Genomic DNA, 23,220 nt, shown 5'->3' on the forward strand with positions numbered 1-23,220 from the left:
GATCCCAGTGACTGTAATTTAGGATCCTGTACGTTGCTCTGCTGACCACAGCTGCAATCTAACTAAGTATATTTACTCATGTGCTGTATTTTAGTACAAATTTGAGGAACTTTTACATTACTTGAGCATTTCAATCTCAAGCCATCTCTACCTCACTACACTTCAGAGGGAATTATTGTACTTTTTACTCCACTGAAATGATTTGATAACTTAATAGATACTTTATAACTTAAGATTTTTGTTAAGGATGCGTGATAATATCGGCATGTCATCGTAGATATTGGCTTTAAAATGAAATAGCAAATTCAGCCAGCATGCTGATTTATAGCGACATCACAAACTAATATTTTTCTCATTTTTTTTATTGATAAAGTGAACAGGTACAAAACATCAACCTTAAATTGAAGTATTATTAGTCTTATTTTTGGGCAATGATTGAATATTATACTGAAAACTATTTCATGTCTCCATCTGCTGGTGGGCCATCATGATAAGAGTATGCATAATGTGACGTTCATTCAACTACAGAAGAGACTTGATTATCACTAAAATTTTGTTGGGAATAAAAATAAATATATCAGTATTGGTATCAGTTATTGGCTAAATGAGTTGCTATGTATCGGTATATAAGATCGTGCATCCCTAATTTTTGCAAACAAACCATATAAAAACATACAAGTGCAGCTGAAAGGATTAGTCAGTTAATTAGAAAATGAAATTTGCAACTATTTTGATAATCGCATGACATTTTTCATGCAATGCATTTACTTTGTTTATTTGACAGTACGTCAGTTTCATTACTGCAGAAGTTCTTTTTCTTACAGCTTTTTTGGGTGGAATTGCTGTGATACTTGGCCTTGTGCCAGAGTCTTTGCACAGGGCACAAAACCTGCTCTGATATACTGTTTAAGGGGCATTACTAATTCTAATAGGTGACTTAGGATCACCTGAGTAAGAGCAGATTTGGATGGTTTAGGAACATTTGGAGTTGGCCTCTCTTATATTTTTTCTTCCCAGAAAATTAAAAGAAACCACAAGGGAATTTCAAGAGAATGTTTCTTTAATGCGTTCATTGTGAGAAGTATTCACCTTTTAACAGTCAATGGAAACAATATTATGCCTGTAATTATTCCATGTAATAAAAGCAACGCTAAGTGGGCTGTGCTGCCATTAAATGCTGTTGGTTTTCTGTAGATCCTACCAGTAGTTTAATTCAGACACTCCAACAATGACTGTAGTCTTTAACCAGTTTTTATAGAAACAGGTCTTATGAACAGAAATAATTGGCTCAATGGAGTGACTGTCAATCTCGTACAATGGTTGATGTGGCTGCTCTGGGGAGCCCAATTCACTGGCTCCTTTTTTCATTCTAATCAACATCTAGATATCAACACAGCAGAATACCCACAAACAGCAGAAAGCCTGTTTTGAGGGGAAACTTTCAACTATTGGGTGCCAACACATTTCACTATTTGGGCAGCCATTGTTCTCCGAATGGGCTGTCAAAGTGACAATGCGCACCAGGCAAATCCAGAAGTTTGCACTTTTCAGAAAAACAGCGGGCCCTAATCATTGCGCGGAGGACACTTGACAACAAATTTGCCATTAAAATGAATCTGAATAGGAGGGAGCAGGAGCTGTTTTTGAAGCATTTCTGCCTCTCTTACTGTTGCTCGTCTTGTCCCACAGAGCTCCAGGTTTGGCGGGCTCGCTTCGCTCCCTTTATGCTTGCCATGAAGCAGCCTTTGGTCCCCGCTAGAAACTGACAGTAGCACGCTTCAGCTGCAAATTCACTCTGTAGCCTCATTGTATTTAATGAAGGGAAAAAGTGGCAATCTACTATTAATGAACTTGGAATGTAAAAAAATGCCTCCCTTTGCTGAAAACTGCATAAAACTGCTTGTACAAGGAAAGCTTTGGCTGGAGCCCATCCAGAATCTAATGAAAGATCTATACAGGGACCGAGCGGGCGGGAAGAGTTAGTGAAATGCAGATTGTTTTAATAGAATACACACAGTCTCTTCCAGCTGCACTATCAGATTCATCACGGCCTGACCTTGATGGAGGGCTGTTGTTGTTTGGGAGGGCCAGTGTTTAGGGTTCATGCAAAGTTTATGATGCAGGGACTGTATGTACTGTATATATCTGATCTCAGGGGAAATGCTGCACAGTCCACGGAGCGAGGAGTGAAGGAGACTTGCCACCGGCTGCTTTTTTCTTTTATGCTTTAATATTGAAATAACACACAAGCTCACAAGGAAATAAATGACCAATTTAATATTAAAAACAATTAAATCCTGGATATTGCCCCTCAGATGCAAAATAAAACCGCATCATATGATGAGGCAAATGTTTACAAAACGTGCAACAATGATTGAATTGGAATTGAAAAGCTCTTTATTTAGTCGGGCTAGTGGGCATGAGAAACAAACAGCACGTTAGGCGGAGTGTAGGCCATCATACCTTTCACTCAGTATCTCATAAAACTAGAACAAAGGCCTTATGTGTGCGAGGCAGTGGTCCTTTAAACGATGGCCCACTTTCCTCCCCGCTGCCACGCAAACATTCCTGACTGACATTCAATCAGGGAAATTTGAACCAAAGCAAGATGGTCTTTTATTAGTACCGCCCTGTTTGCTCGACTGGTCAGCTCCAATATGCGAAGCAGTTTGAGTGGCGTACTGTAAGATGATGGGTTCACTCTCTGATAAGGGTGAATGAGGGGTAAACTGCTATTCTGCAGAAAGGAACCATCAGACCTCATCATGTCGCTCCTGGAGAGAGCCGTGTCACAGGCTCTTCAGAAACCAAGTGACAGAGCGGCGCGAGGCTGCTCCCCTCCTGCTAGTGGAAAATACAGCGGAGCCGAAGACGCCCTGCTTCTGCTCCGCCAACTGGAACTTTGTATCAGTCAGGGCAGAAAAGATCATCTATAATCTGACAAATATACACTGAGGCTTTTAAGCCTCTTCAGTTGTAACGTTATCCTACACGCTCGCCAAGATTGTTTATATTTACCTTTCCTTGTTAGCAGGAGAGGACAAATAGGAGACAGACATGCTGTGTGCTGTATATTTTTAACTGCTCATACAAAATAGCACAGCTGATTCAGAAGGACAGATATTTTAAGGGTTGTTGACCCAAATTACAAAAAAAAACAACCTTAAATTTTCTCACTCATCTTTGGTGGCATCCAGCAAGGACTGGGCAATATATTAATGATATATTGATATTATGGTATGAGCTTGATATTGTCTTAGAGTATGAATATCTGATATTCTAGGTGTTGTTTGCGTTTTTGAAGGCTGCATTAAAGTAACACCGCTGCAAACTACAACTGCAACAATAAATATATAGTTAAACTGATACCTGAATGTGTCAACCAACACTAAACATGTTTATATTTTTTAAAAGGGAGAATTTACAGCTGAGCTGTTGTGTTGAATTGCATTTACAGGTGTACCTAATAAAGGGGCCACTGAGTAATTTGGGTGAACTAAGCCTTCAAAAATGTCTCTCAGACTGGATCTATCCGTGTCTGTAGTAATATCTTGTACCCAGACGGTAAATATCCACCTGGCTTTGTGTGGCTGGTCTGGTGAAGGTCTACGAGACAGGACGGGAATGTTGTGTGTATAATCGTCTCTGCCGGTGCTGATAGGGGACCCTTTGGTGAGATGCAACACCAGGCGACTGCATGTGATGCGTCTGCTGTGGCACGTTCAAAGTGATGACTTAGGTGCTGGAGTGCAGATTGCAATGCTCTCCCACCGCTCACTTCCAATTAGGCAGCGGGCCGACTGATGCGTCTCGGAGCAGAAGCTTCTAGTAGGCATCAAAAGGAGCAGCATCACTCAGTGACATCACGGAGGGGAAGGGGGCTCCTGGAGCTTCAGGCAGGGCAATCTGATGTGGCTCAGTAAATATCATGATTAGCGTCCATGCACAGACAGACTTTTTAGAGATTTGTATCGTTACACAAAAAAAAAATCCCGCCATAACTCATTGCTCAAAGGCTGTGCAGCTCAGACGGACTGCCTTCGGATATTTTTTGTGTTTATTGGTGTGTTGATTGTGCATTCCAAAGTTCTCTGTGTTTTTAGTTAACAGAATGTTGGTTGTGAAAACATTTTTGATTAATTGCCATAATTATTGTGATCATTTTTGCCCAAATGAACAGCCAGATGGCAGGATATGGTGTCATATTTGCGATCCTATCATTAATCTGGCTCTAGGTCCATCTGAGCACATTGTGCCGTTTGCTGTGTTCACAATCTGTCCTCAAGTTGTCCATGTCTTTTTTGGAGCTGCGAGTTTTTATTTGATTATATTAGACTATAAAATATTAAAGTCGAGGGTGTATGAAAGCAAGGCATTTATCTGCATGAATAGCTTGTGTTTAGTGAAGTACGTAATGCGCTTTAAGTAACATCTCCTTCATGCATACAAAAATTAACACGAGTGTTTCCGTCTCATGGTTTTGTAGTGAAAGCCTCAGAAAGATCCAACAAAACCACTTTGCGGGGGTTCATGGTTGCTTTTAAACCCACTTTTCATTAGCTAACATATGGACTGTCCTTTTTGTTTTTACTAGAATGTGTATCACTATGCTGTTAATGATGATATAGACTCGGTGACAGTGTGTCTGCGGAGTTTTCGAGTCGTCATTTAAAAGTGTCAAATCCAAATAATGGGCCAGGTGGGAACTAATGACACATTCCTATTTAAAAGCGAGTCAAAAACTATTTAATTCAGTGATATCAATTAACCTCCAGACAAATTTTGTCAAAGGGAGCAGTCTGAGTGCGATTGTTCTCTCTTTACTCTGCAGTGTCCTTGGGCTCGGGGAGACTGTTTCCTGACAGGGAACAATGAAGAGAGAGGTGTTTACAGATCTTTACAGATGGCTCCGGGGCTCAGAATTAGCTCTTCACCATTTCTCATGTGATTCAGTACAGACTTAACTTCAGATGTGTCATCAAGACTATCATCAGGATGTCTGACAATGTATCCGTTTGATCTTGACGTGCACTGCTCACTGAGTTAGTCAGATATCACTGTCAAATATTAAACCTTGTGACATGTGTGTCTCAGTCTAATGATAGCTCACTGAAGAAAATCACAATCGCATCGCGGTGGCTTTTTCGTCATCCTGTTTCCAAGAGCTTCACAACTTTGGAAATTGTGTTTTGTACGCCGAGTACTTTTTGAGTGACATTTCACACCTATTTATAACAACAGATGAGCACGGTGACTAAGTGTTTTTAAATGTACAGACACAATTAATTGGGCACATTGCTTACATGAGTGAAAACAGAAAGGAGAAACAGATGATAGTTACTGAGGCAGCCTGGAGATTGTTCAGTGATCCTGACCTGCGTTGTTAGCGTGTTCTCTGCCTCTCCAGCAGGCCTCCTTTCTTTTTCTTTTTTTTTCTTTACATGGCATAAATCCGGGAGATGAAAATGTCATGGAGCAGGTTCATTTTGCAAAGAGGTTTTGATTGCCATGCGCGTGTAATTGATTGTTCCAAGGACAGGGGGAAATCTAGAAATGTCATAACAGTCCTGCTTAGGTTGGTCCCACCACAAGGCAATCAATGAGAAGTAAAAAGAGATATTGATTTGCGAGCAGCAAAAACTGTAGCTTGAGACAACCGGAGAGCGCTGGGGAAAGTGGCACAGACGTGCAGACCTGTCACTGGCACCTATGAATTACCCAATCTTCTCTGAAGATAGTGTTACCTCGGATACTCACAAAGTCCTGCGCTGGGTATTGCAGCTGTCCATTAGCTAAGCTCCTCAGGCTGCTAACTCTCTCTGGCTTGTCAGATTAATGAAGGAAATGTTGACCTTCCGAGGGATAAATGTTGATGTTCTCAAATTTACAAAAGTTTCTGCTGGCATGTTAACACTGGAAACGGGATGCCCTTTCACAGCTGGCACGCGCATTTCCGAAATGATTGACACATTTTGAATAGACTCACTTACACAAGGGAGAGGCTCTATGAAGATGCTTAAAGTTGTAAATATATTGTCATGTAAGCCTTGAGCACCAATCCAGTCAGACAGGAGGCTGCCGTGAATGTTGCAGTAAATGTAATCTACTATTTCCTATGCTGGTTCCTCTAGATGTAAGGGGGGAAAACACATTTTGGCTCAGAAACAGGCTTCTGTAAATCCAGGCCTCGCTATGCCAAGAGTCTGCTCCAACGGATAAAGGTTATAAACACTTCAGCTGCCTGATTTATGATGGACACCTCAGGTTTTTTGACCTTTGCATATCTCTGTCTGAAGATATAAATTTGTAGTGACACAGATTGGAGGCTTTACAGCAGTTTATGACATGCTAAATCTCAGAGAAGGCATGCCAGCCTCTTGTTTTGTAAGGCTAGTTAGGCTGGGAGTTGCCAAACTTGGACTCCCAGAAAACATTTACAAAGCAAATTTTCTAAGTTGTGAAAAAACATGTTCTTGAGAATAAGCAGCTCTTTTTTTACATGATGACACATCAGTTCTTTTTAACAATGATGGTTTATGGGGTGTAGCTTGGGTTAATTCTGTGTTCTTGACAAACTTGTTTCTCATAATATAATGACTTTTTTCTTTTTTGAAGGTGTTGTCTGGCATTGTCCTTGAGTCTGATCTTGTATGAAAGACTAATGTTGCTTGGCATGGCAACAGTATCATGGTAGACCAAGAGCTGGCAAAGCACGGTTACAAATGGTGTGAGAAGCAGAGTTAGACATGCGGGTATCTCGGAGTGATCCCTGCCAGAAGGTTAATTGGTGCCTCTGGATGTCTGCAACTTGGGGCATCTGATAGAAAGGCGTAGAACAGCAGGAAGGGCAGCTGTTAATCTCTGTCAATTCCATCCTCAAATACTACGATAAGACACAAACATTCACATTCAAATTGATATAACTACATGTAAATGGATATTTCAAGGAAAATGGTACTTAATCTTTGTCTATATTTTACACGCAGAAAGGGTGAAACTGGGGCCTCATTTCAGGAACTTCTGAAATGCAGTCTTATCTCAGTTTAGGATAACATTTTGAATTTTTGGTATTACAGAAACATGTTTCCTAACTGCAGTAAGGGGGAAAAAAATCTTATCTTAGGAATTTGGCTGTTACAGAACCATCCTTACTTTAGGGTTTCCCAATTTATTTGGCGTTGACATGGAAAAATGGAAGGTAAAATTAGGAGAAGCTGGCGTAGAATATGGGCAATAGTAGATGTTAAAAGTTAAAATATTTTATCTTTTTGCCATCCTCTAGAAACGAACATACAACTGGATGTTATGTAGCTCCCTTACTCAAGGAGAAAACAAATCTACAAATCCTGGTCATTATTGGAATATTACAGAAAATAATTAACACAAAATGATTTCATTTGATATATTTAGCTTCCTTATTTGTAAACAATATGTTACTGCCTTTGCAACATATCATCATGCATGTTTCCTTTTACCATCCTGCCATTCTGTCTGACTTTTATTCAGTTTTTCCTGTGCTCCCAGCAGCAGTTTATTGTCTACTGACTGCATGTGAACGCAACATTAGGAATCCTAAGTTAGAATGGCACAGACCCCATGCTAAATTTAAGATTGTTGCAGCATTGTTTTTAGGCCTGTATGGCAGTGACAGTGAAGATAGGGAACATCATGAACGCTGAAATATTATGATTGAAAGGCTACTCAAACCATACGAAAATGCTTTAAAGAAAAAGAAACTTCCTGAAAAGGTGGGGTTTCCTCCCCTCCACCAGCACATTTAGTACTTCCAACTCTTTGTAGCCAAATTTGAACATTCATCTTTTTTTTTTGTCCATGAAAGCGAGCTAGCCAATGACCAGTGAGAGATATTATGGCTTGTGCATCTCGATATGTCTACGGGTAAGCTCTAATCAAAGATACACAGGTGACAGGATGAGTGCCAATTGAAGAATCAGATTTACAAGATACAATAAGATCAGAGGCCTGAGAGGACAATCTTAGCCATAAAAGGATAGGATTTTTAAAATCCTTGAAACTTACACTTAAGACAAGCAGTTAGCTGAGTTTTCTGCAATGAGCCTCCACAGACAACACATTCTCACTCCCAACTCATCAAATGCTGACACTCGGTCAGTGGCCCTACACGTCAAAATTAGACGCTCAAGGTACCCCTCCATCATCATTTTTGGACACCCTGGGAAAGCGTGACAATTCACTCTCTTTAAATGCGTCTTTTCAAAATAAACTTTGGGTTTTAACAGGAAATGTACCGTTTTATGCTTGTTAAAAGCATACAGTCTGGTTTCTAAATAAACTTCGGACAAGGTAAAAAGCTTAGTTTTTAGGTTAACCTCCTAAGGTCAAGACAACAAAAGCGTCTGTTGTGTAAAAACATCATAGTTTGGCTAAAGTTTATTACTAATGAACATCACGTTTCTAGCACAGTGTGCCAAACATACTTGCACACTATGTCATTACGATAATTTGATTGACGTTTTGTTTCACACACAGAGGCCTGCTGGATGAAAGTTTTTTTTCCATCCACATCATCTTCTGCCGCCCTTTGCAGACCCTCTCAGTCTTTATATTACGGTAGTTGCTTGGAGAATCCTTGTGTGTCTTTTGCTGCCGCTAAAGGTTCCCTTGGTGCAATAATATCTGACGCCATGGGCCACCGACCAGTTGACAGGTTGGGAGTGACATCGGTTTGTCCCTGACCGCATGTATTGGTGAATTTCAAGCCCCATAAAATATGCAGGAAATAGCCTTTACATGATGGTGTATACAAGGAACGGACCATTTCAATAAAACCCTCACTGGACTAGATAAATGCTCATCTCCCCACTTTGGTGTACGTTCCTCCCAGTCCCTCAGCTTTAGTGACGACTTTGAAGAGAGAGGACATCAACTTGGAGCTTGTCATAGCCATTGGTGTTCTCCTTCACTGTGAATACTATATATAAGACTATAAATAAAACATACCTCTGTGCTCTTGACAACTCTCTCCCCCAGCATCAAGGGTGTTTTGGAGGCCATCACCGATCTCGGTTGGCCAATCAAAACATCTCTCTTGCGGTGGATCAAGGTCACAGCACATCGGGGCTCTTGGGTGCGAGTGTAGTGTGTGTGTGTGTGTGTGTGTGTGTGTGTGTGTGTGTGTGTGTGTGTGTGTGTGTGTGTGTGTGTGTGTGTGTGTGTGTGTGTGTGCAGGCTCTTGTTCACGAGGCCCCCATTCTCCATGTTTGTTTTGAAAGTCCGAATCCCATCTCCATCCATTAGCTGGCAGGCAATTCACCTCCAGGGTTTCTCTTGAGGCACTTGTGAAATATTGATAAAAAAAAGTCTTATTTTCAGAAGGCAAAAAAGGGAAGACATTCTATGGGCCGCCCGGTGTGGGACTCCTGAGTGCTCGGCTTCAGCCATCCCTCTCATGGAGTGCCCTCTATTCAGAAGAGAAATATTAACCACATGAAATGCATAAGTGCCTGGACAGGGCTGTTATGTCCTATTCATATTTAACTCAGAGCACATCTGCCACGTCTCTCCCAAAATGCACATTTTCCAGCATGACTACAAGGCGGAAAATATCTCAAAAATGTGACAACACTGACAAACTGCATTTATTGCAGGATGCCTTCAGAAGATATGCAAACACTGGTTGTGATATTGTTGTGTGGTTCACCGGGTGGTTAGATTTTAAATAATCTCAAATAGTTATTGTCAGAAAGGACACTTTAACGCTCTGTGGCTGCGTTCACATTATGCCGAGCAGACCCTGCAGCCACGTGAAAAAAACCCTCAATGCTGAGTCAGAGATTCCACTAATTGGATGATGGGAAATATGTCAATTAGAAATACTGTTGTTTAATTATCTGTTAATTGAAGCAATAATGTTTGTGCTCTATGAGTTGGGAGAATGAACAGGTGAATAATGAAAGAAGTAATTGCTGTTTATGAGACTGTCAGGGAAAATATAATGATGTGACAGATTGCCAGTAATTTTTAGAATTCTTTTTTTAATTGTCTGGTTTTAACACTGATAATTGAATCAGCTCTTCCACCAGCATGATCAACATCTTCATCAGCATCAGCATTTGCAACATATTTTTATTTTGCTAAATGGCTGTGTGTCTTCTGAAGTTATGTTTTCTCATCTTTTTTTCAGCTGAGCATTTTAATTTATTGATGCGGGACATTAAAATATCTGAGTTTGTGTTAAGCCATTTCTCACACGTGGCTCCAGGGAAGCTCAGATGTTACCCAGAACAGAAGGCTCACATTTTCATTGCAGTTTTGAGGCATCCGTAATCACTATGGAATAGGTCATTTACAATAACACTTAGCAGAGCTCAGAAGAATCAATTTTCTTTTGTCACTCAGTGGCCAATGAGTGTTGTAAACATCTCAACTTGACGCCAGAAAAACCTTGGACACAGCACTAAGTCAATGGCCAGTCGTGAATCACATGGTGCCGTTACACCAGCAGCAGTCTGTTAGTAAAGACATTATGTCCAACTATTCTCTCCAACCTCCTGAGGCGCAAAGCAGCTGCCTTTATGTCGTATTAAATGACTTCTGTGACTTCTCGAAAAAAAATTATTCTTGACGCCACAAAAATCACAAAATATTTTAAAGAAATGAAAAAATGGCATTTTTTTAATTACCAAAATTACCAAAAAAAAATAATGGCCAAAAATGTTTAAAGAAAACTTGCCCTCATGTTTTATTTAAGAATCAACTGTAAAATAAATACAACATGCAGCTATTTAAAGTTGTATGTCCCTCCCCTAAAGCCAAAAAAAGTCCCTCCCCAGTGCTTAAAAAAATATTTGACATGGCTCCCCCTTTTTGTACCATCCCCTCTCTTCTCATAAATAAAGAACAGTCCCTAAGTTATATTTAAATATTCAGTACTAGTCCTGTTCTGAATTCATTATTTTTTTTAATAATATATATTTTAAAAACCTATTATATAGTCATGAAAAAGAACCGATAAGGAGTATTGATGGTCGTTTCAGAGAATGTATGGTCTTAAAAACCTGCCTTAAAGTCAAGAACAGGTCATTGAAATTTATTGCTAGAATTATGTATAAACACTGTTTTAAGCTGCTGTTCCAGAGTGTGTTTTAATGTCATTAATCTCCGTGTCTCTTCCTTTTCTAGTGTACATGCCCGACGAAGACGGCGTTCTTCAAGATTCCATCCCAGAGGAAGACGCCGAGAACGACACTCAGACTGAAGAGGAGTGCTCAGAGAAGACAAGCCCCAAAGTGTCCGAGGACCGAGAGCTCGACAACAAGAGCACTAACACTTACAGCAACCAGAACTCTCCCATTAGTGTCCTTTCCAATCAAGAGGCCGAGTTGGAGTCACACCTCAGCGACAGCAGTGACAGACTCTCAGACTTCAAAACCTCCTCGCCGCCTGAGAGCCAAAGGGATGACGAAAGCCGCGGCTCCAAGCATAAAGAGGAGACGGGTGGGAGTTTGGAGAAGATGAGGGCAGCCTATGCAAACTTTCTGTCTGATTCCTACTGGACGGGGATAGGGATGGACTTGAAAATTGGCAAAAACACCAGCAAAGCCAACTGTGACAGCACCAATGGAAGTACCAAGAGCGAGTTTGACTGGCACCAGGACGCTCTCTCCAAGACCCTGCAGCAGACGCTCTCCCCAAAGCCTGCATCCAAACCTAACCTCTTCAGCTCCGTCCACCTGTACAGGCAAACCACCAAACCATGCGGCTCAGTGTTCACAGGAGCCAGCCGGTTTCGCTGTAAGGATTGCAGTGCTGCGTATGACACTCTTGTGGAGCTGACGGTCCACATGAACAAGAGCGGACATTACCAGGACAACAACCACAGCAAGCAGAGTAATTCCTCTGCTTCTTCCTCGAAATCTAGGAAACGAAATTTGCAAGACATGGAAGGAAAAGAGGATGCGCAGAAAGTTTTGAAGTGCATGTTCTGTGGCCACTCTTTTGACTCGCTTCAGGATTTGAGTGTCCATATGATAAAAACTAAACATTACCAAAAGGTGCCTTTAAAAGAGCCAATCCCAGTAATCACACCCAAATTGTTGCCACCAGCAAAGAAACGGGCCTTTGAGACGGCGAGACCTTGCTCCCCCGACTCTACGACCGGTTTATCCGGCTACACTGAGGCACAACGGGCCGCCGCCATTTCAAACGCCAACAGCAATCGCTACGGCTATCAGAACGGAGCCAGTTACACTTGGCAGTTTGAGACGTGCAAGTCTCAGATTCTTAAATGCATGGAGTGTGGGAGCTCCCATGACACCCTTCAGCAACTCACCACACACATGATGGTTACTGGACACTTCATCAAAGTCACAAACTCGGCCTCTAAAAAGGGTAAACAGTTAGCGCTTGACCCCCTGGCCATAGAAAAGATCCAGGGTTTAGCTGAGCCTGCTGCGAGCGACACTGAGGGAGAAAAGGTGTCTCCAAAAAATCCTTCCCCCGGGAGCAGTGAGAAGGATAGCCAGGGGGAAAGTACATCAGACAAAATGGAAGAAACTGAAGCTAAAGATGACAAGCAGGAGAGTGAGGATCAAAAGGCAGGCAATGGAGCTTTTAAGTACCCTTATCTCCGTGAGGAGGATCTTGAACAGGACTCGGGAGGAGGAGGGGACATTCTTAAATCTTTAGCCAACACAGTGGCCTCCGCCATCAATAAAGCTCAAACAGGGACACCAAGCTGGAGTGCCTATCCGAGCATCCATGCCGCCTATCAGCTCTCTGGCATCATCAAAAGTGCCCCTCTCTCCGCATCCCCCCCCACTCAGCTAAAGCAGACATTTAACCACAAGCTGAGGCCGATTGCCCCGAAGGGGAAGTTATTCCACGGTGTTTCGGGAGTCGAGGCTCCCCAGGGACCGCATCAAAATGAGGACATCAAAAAAGAAAAGGTTGGCATTAGCGATGGTAAAGAAAGTCAGAATATTAAGTTTGATCTGGTGGAGAATGATGACAGCGATTGTCAGGATGATTCCTCTTCCTCTTCAAAGCTTGATGCAGACTGTATGAATGAAGGGAGCGAAGTGATCAAAGGGAAGTTGAGCCCAGATTTCTCTGACAGAGGCAAGACACCGAGCCCCTCTGCCAGCAATGGACGCAGCACTACTTCAGAGCCTCTCAGTGACACTCCAACTCTACTTGGCATAAACCCTCTTAGTGCACTGCAGTCAGTTCTGAACAATCATCTGGGCAAAGCAAATAAGCCCAATAACTCAAGAGTAGATAAACTATCTGCTCACACCCAGTCTATTTTTGCTGACATTAACCGTAGCAGCGAGAAACCAGCTTTAATGCTTGGAAACACTATAAGAAAAAGGCCAGATAACCCTTTTCTCTTTGTTAGCGACGACCAGCCGATAGATCTGACGAAATCTAAACACAACAAGCCGAGTTCCTCACTACTCCAGCCCTCCACTCCGATGCCGCAGAAGTACGCTCTGTCGGACATCGCAGATATGGTCAAAGTTCTTCCAAAAGCCACAACGCCAAAACCCTCAATACCATCAAGGATCCCAACCATGAAACTGGAATCAGACGTCAGGCGCTTTGAGGACGTGTCCGCCGAGGTGTACTCCGTCCACAAGCGCAAAGGCAGACAGTCGAACTGGAATCCTCGCCATCTCCTCATCCTGCAAGCTCAGTTTGCCTCCAGCCTTTTCCAAACCTCTGAGGGGAAGTACCTACTCTCGGATCTCGGCCCTCAGGAACGGATGCACATCTCCAAGTTCACCGGATTGTCCATGACCACCATAAGCCATTGGTTAGCAAATGTAAAATACCAGCTGCGGAAAACTGGAGGGACCAAATTTCTCAAGAACATGGACACTGGCCACCCGATCTTCTACTGCAATGACTGTGCTTCCCAGTTCAGGTCGCCGGCCGCGTTCATTTCCCATCTGGAGTCCCATCTTGGGTTCCAAATCAAAGACATGTGCAAAATGCCAGTAGAGCACCAGACGAAGGTAGAGGAGCCAGAACTGTCCAAGGCCCTCAGCGTCAGGGCCACAGAGGCTCTTGTCACAGACGAGGACATTGACTCAAAGTTCAAATGTAAGCTCTGCTGTCGGACATTTGCGAGCAATCACGCGGTCAAACTCCATTTGAGTAAAACTCACAGCAAATCCCCCGACAACCATTCACAATATGTGGAAATGGACAAGGAGTAGTTTTTCATATTATTGTCACCTTTCTTTCCCCTTTTTCTCCCTTTTTTATTTTAATACACGGGTCAGATATTTCAACCATTTTTCAATTAGCGTTGTGTAGTGTGCATCATTTAAAACATTTCATGGAGTACAGCAAAGACACACTGGTTAGAAATTGTATAAGGAAACACTAAGAGATACTTTTGCACCCTGCTCAAATGCATCACCAGTAATGAAATGTATTACTGCTTGAAGAAACATAATTGCTGATGTTTGCATGCAATAGCCCCGGCTATGACTACTATTTATTTGTATGATATGTCAAGTTTCAATTGTATTTCAAAGACAAAATAATGAACTAATTGTACTTTACAACTTGTGTGATACAGTACACCTGCAGAAATGTGCAGCTGTTGAAACAGGTGGCCCGACACATGATAACACACATGCAGACCTGTACAGTGTATTGCTATGTAAAGATGTTTTGTGTTGCAATGATAGAAGAGAAAAAAAAGCACTTTAATAAATGTTTAATCACCAGTTTAGACTCGGATTCTGTACATGACTCAAAAAATAAATTGGAAGGTTTGGAAACAAGAAAATTTCACTTGTAAATATATTTTAGACAAAAAAAAAACCAGTGCATTTCATGCAACAAGGATAACAGCAAGACAGATGATACCTGTGATACCTGCACCTTTTTTTACTTATTCAAATAAAGAGTTAACATTTGATAACAGCCTGTATATCCTTTTTTCTCTTTTAAGTTGATGCTTATGAAGTTAGCAACTTGAGTTTGTTTATAAAATTATTGAGATATTAAAGGGATACTTCAGATTTTTTGAAGTGAGGCTGTATGGGGTGCTTATCCATGTGAGTGTATTAAATACAGTCGATGTCAGTCGGCACGCCCCCAGTTTGGAGAAGTAGGCTGGAGTCTGACATGAGAGCAAAGCAGTGTACTGTTGTGGATGTGGTCAGCAACAAAATGTATTTTAGCCACCTGAAAACAGTCCAACCTAAAAATAACAATATTAATTTCAGTGTATGCTATACTGAGAGTATTTTCAATGCTTAAGCTTGATGTCAGAGTGATTTCCAACGTGAAAATGAAGCTGTTACATCACTTTCGTCAATGCCAGACTCCATTCAGAAAAACAGTGATTTAACATCGCTGAACACAGGAGCTGCTGGTCTGCTGCCTTGAACAGTTACAGAGTTCACACAAGCTTCTTGAATTGCTGAAGTACTGGCATATCTTGAAAATCTGACATTTTTTGACTTGAATATAACTGAGTAAATGTTTCAAACTAAAACATTAAGAAAGGCTGTGCTTGCATTTATTTTCTAGTGTTGTGTGAGCATTATGAGCTCAGAGCAGCAGAGAGTTGGTAACCACCAGTAAATAGTCGGCGCCAGGAGGTTTCACTAACCTGCAAAACGCTGGCACCTGAGCAGTGATTTTGCAGTAAATAAGCAGCCGTGTGTGTCTGACTGTGGATGGGGGAGTGACTTTGCACAATTCTCTTGCAACTGATGGTTGGAGTAAGGCTATTTATCCTTAAAAATAAACGTTGGAAATGTCTTTGAAAGTCCTTAACTTGCTCTGAACCCTATAGTTATTTTGTTTGTGTTATTGTGTGATTTTGGCGTTTACCAATTCGCACAATAACACTAACGAACGGATTGAAGAAGCAGTAAACCAGCAGCTCCCATGTTCAGTGGTCTAAATTACTGTTTTTGTCTATGGAGTCTGGTGGCTTTGATGAAAACATAGGTAAAAATACACTCAACATAGCATATACTAAAACTATTATAGAAGTTTTTAGGTGGTTAAAATACGTTTCGTTGCTGACCCCAATCCACAGCAGTACATTGCTTAGCTTCTGCGTCGGACTTCAGCCTGCTTCTCCAAACTGGAGGCTCGCTGACTAAAATCTACTATATATAATATACTATCTATGAATAAGTACTCCATACAACTACGCCTCAAAAGATCAGAATTATCTCTTCAAGATTTTCTTGATTATCTGAGATCATTGTTGTACATGCTGGTCAACTGATGAAATGATCGTCATTTAATAAACATATACCAACAAAGTCGATTTAATATGGAATTTTAATATTATGCTAATTATAATTAGATAATTTCCTGATAATTTATAGGACATTTCCCACAAATATTTGGTACTAATTAGGAAAAACAGCAACACTTCCAATTCAATATATTACAAATGATTTCCCAAAAGAGTCTTTTTGTCAGTGCAGCAGGTCAATTGAACCTGAAAAAATGTGAATTCTGGTTACAGGCAACCATATAATTCACCATATGTAGAGTATGAAGTTACCAATAACAAATAAATAATTAATTAATATTCACTTTGGTTTAAATGGAGCCTTTCTTTCCCAAAAGAAATCCCATATTCCCTCTAATTAATACCCAATTACATAGTCCTTTCCAGCAAATTTCATAGAGAGTCATCAGGAAAATATTCAGAAATTAAAGACCAATAAAGCAAAGCATTGCCCAAGTATCTCATATTTTAATTCACAATATCATCCTCATCTGCTACAAGTTTTTAAATTCCCTAGGGACCCTCAATACAACAAAGGACAACATCCTCATACAGTACAGCACACTGCATTCCCTTCTTATGACTTTTAGATACACCTCAAAGATACATCTTCTTGTCAGACTTTATTGCTTTCCTGCAAACGCCGCCGCTGTTGCTGCAAGATGGTATCATAACAATTAAACATATTTCCTCCAGCTCTATTATTTCAAGGCTATTAAAAATAATTGCCTCCTAAATTCATAAACATTTTATGCAATTCATCTCTTTTCAAGCAATCAAGTCCTCAATTACCTCCACCCATCAAATCTCTATTTTATAACAGCCAACTGACATTTGATGGCAAATGGGAAAAAGCACATGGGCACTGTGGTGATTTGAATGCTGTGACACCAACTTGCCCCCTATTGTTGGAAATGAGCAGGCAATCACGTTGTTCATCAGATGACTCCTAATGCAGTTAAAGTATTCAGCTATAATTTCTCCCTGCATTTATAATTACTGTCAAAGACCACACACCTCACTGAGCAGATTAAAGCTATAAATTATTTAGTGCCTTTCTTCGCCGATGGATCTCTGATTTGTCTGTAGGGCCATTATGTTTCAGAGGAGCAACTTATTCTAAACTGAAGCGGGCGTTGTTCTTAAGATGCTGCAGGATGCTCTGCAGAAAATAAAACATCAGAATATTATTAGCTGTTTGTTGAATTAGTAAAATTTTAATGATTCTTTTTTTCCGAACAAAAGAGGTATACTCCACAGAATCTTTCATTTTTAATGAGCGTTTATTTTATTTTCACTCTAAAGCAACTCCCTATATGTTGATAAAAATCATAATTCATCACATATATACAGTCTATATACTATATGCTAAGTATATTTTTAGGATTCAGCACAACTTAGGAGAGATTCATCCAGGGCTAACATATAGGGAATATAATGTATTTTATTTTGACTGAAATAAAAAAATTTTCCCTGTGTGTCGATAGAAATCATCATTAAACACATATATGCAGTATATGTGTTACAAGTACATTTTGAGGATTCAGCACATTGTAGGAGAGATTCACCCAAGGTTAACATATAGGGAACATATTTTATTTTATTTTGACTTAAATGAATAGTTATTTTTTCTATATGTCAATACAAATCATCATTCAGCACGTACATATATACAGTGTATATGCTACAGTACATTTTGAGGATTCAGCACAACCTAGGAGAGATTTGGCACAACCTAGGAGAGATTCACCCAAGACGAACGAAAGAAAAATGCTCTCATCAGTGCAATCACTGACGGAAATTAGTTGTCTCTGACCATAATTTGCTCTAATAAGTCAAAGTCATTGTGGGATTTATTGTAAGTACACAAAATTCTATATGGCTGTAATTTAAAGCAAACTTTGCAAGATTAATATGAGTCTTATTGTGCAATCAGGAATCGTTTTGAGGTGCATAAAACTGTAGTGGGTGGAAAATCCAAATGCACATCAGCTGCTCTGGTTTTTTCAGATGTACATAATGCTCTCCTAATAGGAATGAATACCTGAGTTATTAAATACTGATATACTTCAGGTAGCACATCGAAGGTAATTAAGTGAAATAAACCCATAATTCTTTTGATGCTTTATATTAATTCATTTTGGATGTTTGCATATTAACACAGTTAATCACACCGTATATCTAACATGTCAAGGCTAATTACAGAACACAGGCGGCTTACTGCAATTGCACGCACACACGCACACACACACACAGTTTTAAACTGATTATGACAGATATTAAGCACAGTGAAATGCTCATACATGGACACAGTTTATACAAAAAAGTTTTTTTTGTCTCATACCTCTACATTAGCACTGGGCAGTTAAGTGTTGATAAAACATGGCTGTTTAAGTCTCGTCCCAAACCAGTTTTCTTAAAGAATTCACTCTAAATATTGTGAAGCCAATGAAAAGCCACAGCCCACATATATTATTTGTTTTCACTATTAGTACCTTTTGATTAGCCAGCTGTAAAACTGTTTTGCAATAACTTAAAATCTTCAGAAACGTCTCAACAAGGCTGTAACCATGGAGTGCGACTTATTATCTACTTACTATTACTACAGTCTACATACAGTAAATTACCATGCAACGCAACATTATTAATTTCCTAAGACGTCACATGACAAATGTAGCACCATTGTTGGTCCCTTGGTGAATTTGTGGCTAATCAACTGCAGGTAACTTAGCTATAATAGCCAACATTAGTTACTGCTGGTTGAAATCGACCCATTTTCACCAAAAATGTTTGTTTCCATGCAAATACTGAAACTTTTTTAGCAAAATATTGTTTATTCCCACAATTACCATTGTAAAACGACATATTGACCTTGTCATGCATGTCCTGACTGAAAGTATTATTATTGGCACGGTATTACAATAATACGTTTTCTTCCTCAAGCCTACATAAGACTCATATAATAATTGAATTTTCCACTTTTTAATACATTTGATAGTAATGAAGTAAACAGTGCAGTGTTTAAAATTGATTTTGCCCACAATGGTTGAACGATAACTTCTGCTGGGGTATGGCAAACCCACTTGGAAAAAAAAAACACGCAGAACTGCAGTATGGATGCTGCGATTCATCGGTTGAACATTGTTATCAGCAGATATTTACCTCGTTATCTGGTATTAGCTTATCAGCAAATTAGATAACTTTGCGCAGGCTAAAAAGAGGGGCTCGAGACTAATGGCTTGTTGTCATTCTGGAGAGAATAGAAAACGTGTTTAGGACAAATATCTTCCCCAGGACGTCACTGGGATGAAAAGATGCAGTAAACTTACTATAGAAGCATCGGGGGACGGACCATATTTTTCCCCTGATAAAGCAACATTGTGAGCAACGATTCTGTACTGAAGGTTGCATTGAGTTAAATTATGATGTGTTTAAGCTGTATTAAATAAAAATGAGCATTGTGTGAAGGTAAATTATAACACTATCACAATGTCTTCAATGTTATCTTGAAGTTTTTAGCAAGAGACCTGAAAAAAATGCAGCTGTTTGAAGACAAAATGTGTTGATTTTTCACAGCAATATAAAATATATATTAGTGAGGGAATTATGATATAGTATATGTAGTAAAAAGGCTTTTTAAGCAGTTATTTTTTAAACAATATATTTCATGTGAAAGGTTATATTAACGGTTGTTTAATAAATGTGTATGATTGATTTTGCACATATTTAAAGATAGCGTAATAGCACTTGTTATTTCTTTATAATGAATATTTCTTTGTTTTCCTGGCACAAAAGGGGGAAAAAATAACAAAAACAAAATAGACAACCATGACAAAAACACTGTTATATACTACTGATTATAAATTATTACTGTAAACAATGATATCGGCCCAGAATTCCACTATCAGTTCACCTCTAAACTGCAGTACATCCTAAAGCTACATTCAGCAGCAGTAATAATCGCAATTTGTTATTTTTATTTATGATTATGGTTACATCTACTTATGATTATTTCAGACAGTGGTGCATTGTTGCCTGTTGTAGCGTGGCACTTTTTATTATATAATATTGCGATTTCTACCTTGCGTCTCGCTGTCTGACCCAAAACATCCCAAGTACGTCCCAGCTCAGAGTAACTTTCTAAAACAGCTCTAATAAGTTATAATAGCCTAGTTGAAAAATCAAATTATGCATATAAGCGCAGTTGCATTGCAGACGCAGTGAAACCCGACCTTAGACAAAATTGACGCCAGCTCGCATTTGCAAATCCTTTGTCAATCTGTCATTAAACATGCTATCAAATAATGATAAGTGTGCGCTCCTTGCTCGCGCTGGCGTGCGTCTCGCTGACGCTGATGTGTTGTAATAGGCCAAATGTGCATCAGAATTTGCCTGCTTGGATACACACAAAACATTTACACTGTGCCTGACTTTGCTTCACCCTGTGCCAGACAAGCATGGATTCTCTGCATCATCTGGCCTGTAAACCGGAGGAGGAGGAGGAGGAGGAGGAGGAGGGGGGGTCGAAATGTTCATCACACAGCAGCAGGGTAATGACTAGCTCATGTGTTTAATGAAGGGCTTTAGAACTTATAGCTATAATGACCCACATCCTAACTCCCTTTTCTCCCATTTATTCTCCCCAAAGTCCTCAGGTTATTACGTCCCTCTGAGAAATCTCACAGAAAGAGCATTACGTCCCTCCATTTCTTCTCACACAGATATCAGAACATTTGTCCTTTTACCTGCATTGTGCGACTGCAGATGTACTGACGGGATATTATTTTCAAAATGTGGAGGAGCAAATACTTGGAGCATAAAAGCAGTGATAAACGACGTACCTATAAATGCTCTACCTCTTTCTTTTTTTAAATAATAAGCTGTAAAATATGATTTATAATGAATTCAGCCTCCTGAGAATGTGAGCTCATACAAGACAAAGAGGAATGCATGTATGTCTGCTCTCCTACATACATCATATCTTCCAAATAGCCCATAGTCCTCCGCTGTTAATGGTGTTGCTTCAAATATGCTAATTAAGCAAAAATAAGTGATGAATGGAATACATTTGATCAATCAAGTAGGCCTAAGCCCCTGGTGCTGCATATTCATTGTACATCATGAATATGAAACCAAAGTCATTTATCAAATATCAGTTGCACATTTGTATCTTATTAATCATACATGCTGAAACTTCTGTCTTGTCAAAAAAGCTGAAGGTTGATGAAGCACTTGCAAAAAGGATTAAACTCAGGGAACTCGGGGTAGTGCTTCAGTTATAATGCATGAGGTGTTTTCAAACTTCCAGAATCTTAAACAGTCAGTCGATCCTCGCTCCCAATGACGTTCAGATGATCCTCTCTCCCTGTTTTTTTTTTTCTGTCTCTTAGATATTCGCTTGTAATGATTGCTTAATAATTAAAGATATTCGGTACTGCTTTACTTTAAAAAGGGTTATTGATTAACTCTATAGCTTCACCAGTGAACCAGGTTTTGATTTTTGATTACACAATTTGTGTCATATAGCACCAATGCTAATAATGTTACACAGTACCCAACACCATCCTAAACAAGGGGTTGTTTTCACCATGGCAACCTCCGGGCTGAAAAATTAAGCCAACATCATGGGCCAAAAACTGCAGTTCCTTGAATGGCCACTTGGGGGCTGGCTCTAAAAGCAAGTCAATCAAACACTCACATGTTAAAAAATGTTAAAAACAGTTTTGGTCTCTATAACTAATTTTAACATTCGTGACAACTGCACAGGGGGTGATTTTTTATATAGCTAACCTGTTTAAATGTTATTAGGGCTTTAAGTTATGCATGATTAAGGACATCACTGCTTTGAGTGACAGGTGGGTGCTGTTCGTTGCTACCATGGTGACAGGGCATGTTTGGTAACATAAGCATGGCGTAACCTGCGTATCAACTGAATCATGATGTTTATTTACAAAACAGCCGGGATAGATAATCCCCATGCCACGTAGGCTACATAAAGTGAAATGGTGCTGAGCAAATGCTGACTCAGTTGTTTACAATTGGCCACCTAAAAACATCAATATCAGTTTCAGTTTATGCTATATTTTGAATATTTTCACCTTTTTACTTGCCATCAGACACTGCAGAGCACTGGAGTTGCTGATCTACCATTGCCTCAATCAACTGATGTGTAAGATAAAACAGTAAAAAATATTCAAAATATAGTTACACTTAAACTGATATTTATTTAATGTGACGTTGCTCAAGCAGTTCACAGCAGAGCAGTAGCCTGCATTGTTTAGCCGCTGTGCCGGTAGATTTGGTTTATCCAAGACGCTGAAAAGCAGTTCAGCAGAAATGTCAGATCAGACCACCGTGTTAAACTCTATAACTTTAAATGTTACATTTACATCTGAAAATGAAGAGAGAAATAAAGACGTTTGCTCATTGCATGTGGAAGTGGTTGACAGAGTGATGTCACCTTGATTTAGTCTTTAAGCATCGCTGTAGCTGTCACTGTTTCACTAAGTTTTCAGTTCATGAGAGTTTACTATAAATTTTTGGTCAAATTTGTGTTCAGCATTTGGTTGTACTTAAAGACCCTGTAAGGCAGCGTTTCCCCAAATCTCTCCTCAAGTACCACTATTCCTGTATGTTTTCGAGCTCTCCCTGCTGCAACACAGCTGATTCAAATGATCGGCTCGTTATGAACTCCTGAAGCTGCTTGATAACGAGCTGATCATTTCATTCAGCTGTGCTGCAGCAGGAAGACATTGTGGAGAAGTTTAGGAAACGCTGCTGTAAGGAGTCAGATGCTCCGTTTTTTTTTTACATTAAGTACATTTTATTAATAACTGTACGCCTGTTTTTCCGTTAGCACAGTTAACCAGACTGTAGATGCACTGTAGCAGCTAGAGTTATCTCCGCTCTTTTCCCCAAATATGGTCACCTCTGGCTTCAAAAATCCAAGATGGCAGCGACCA

General features: G+C 40.0%; 1 protein-coding gene across 8 annotated transcripts in view; it reads left to right on the forward strand.

Moving 5' to 3' along the window:
- Positions 1 to 23,220, forward strand: part of tshz2 (teashirt zinc finger homeobox 2) — a 161,916-nt gene that overhangs the window by 122,000 nt on the left and 16,696 nt on the right. For 7 of the 8 annotated variants that reach the window (XM_088081772.1, XM_088081774.1, XM_088081773.1 and 4 more), the window contains one exon: positions 11,164 to 14,723. The exons of the other annotated variant lie outside the window; for it this stretch is intronic. In XM_088081772.1, the coding sequence (XP_087937898.1) occupies positions 11,169 to 14,204 (3,036 nt within the window). In that variant the 5' untranslated portion in view covers positions 11,164 to 11,168 and the 3' untranslated portion in view covers positions 14,205 to 14,723. Of the gene's footprint in view, positions 1 to 11,163; positions 14,724 to 23,220 lie in introns of those variants that run through there. 8 annotated transcript variants of the gene reach the window in all.

Source organism: Plectropomus leopardus, chromosome 9 (assembly GCF_026936395.1).
Source record: "Plectropomus leopardus strain MGB_pleo_1.0 chromosome 9, ASM2693639v1, whole genome shotgun sequence".
NCBI lineage: Eukaryota > Metazoa > Chordata > Actinopteri > Perciformes > Serranidae > Plectropomus > Plectropomus leopardus.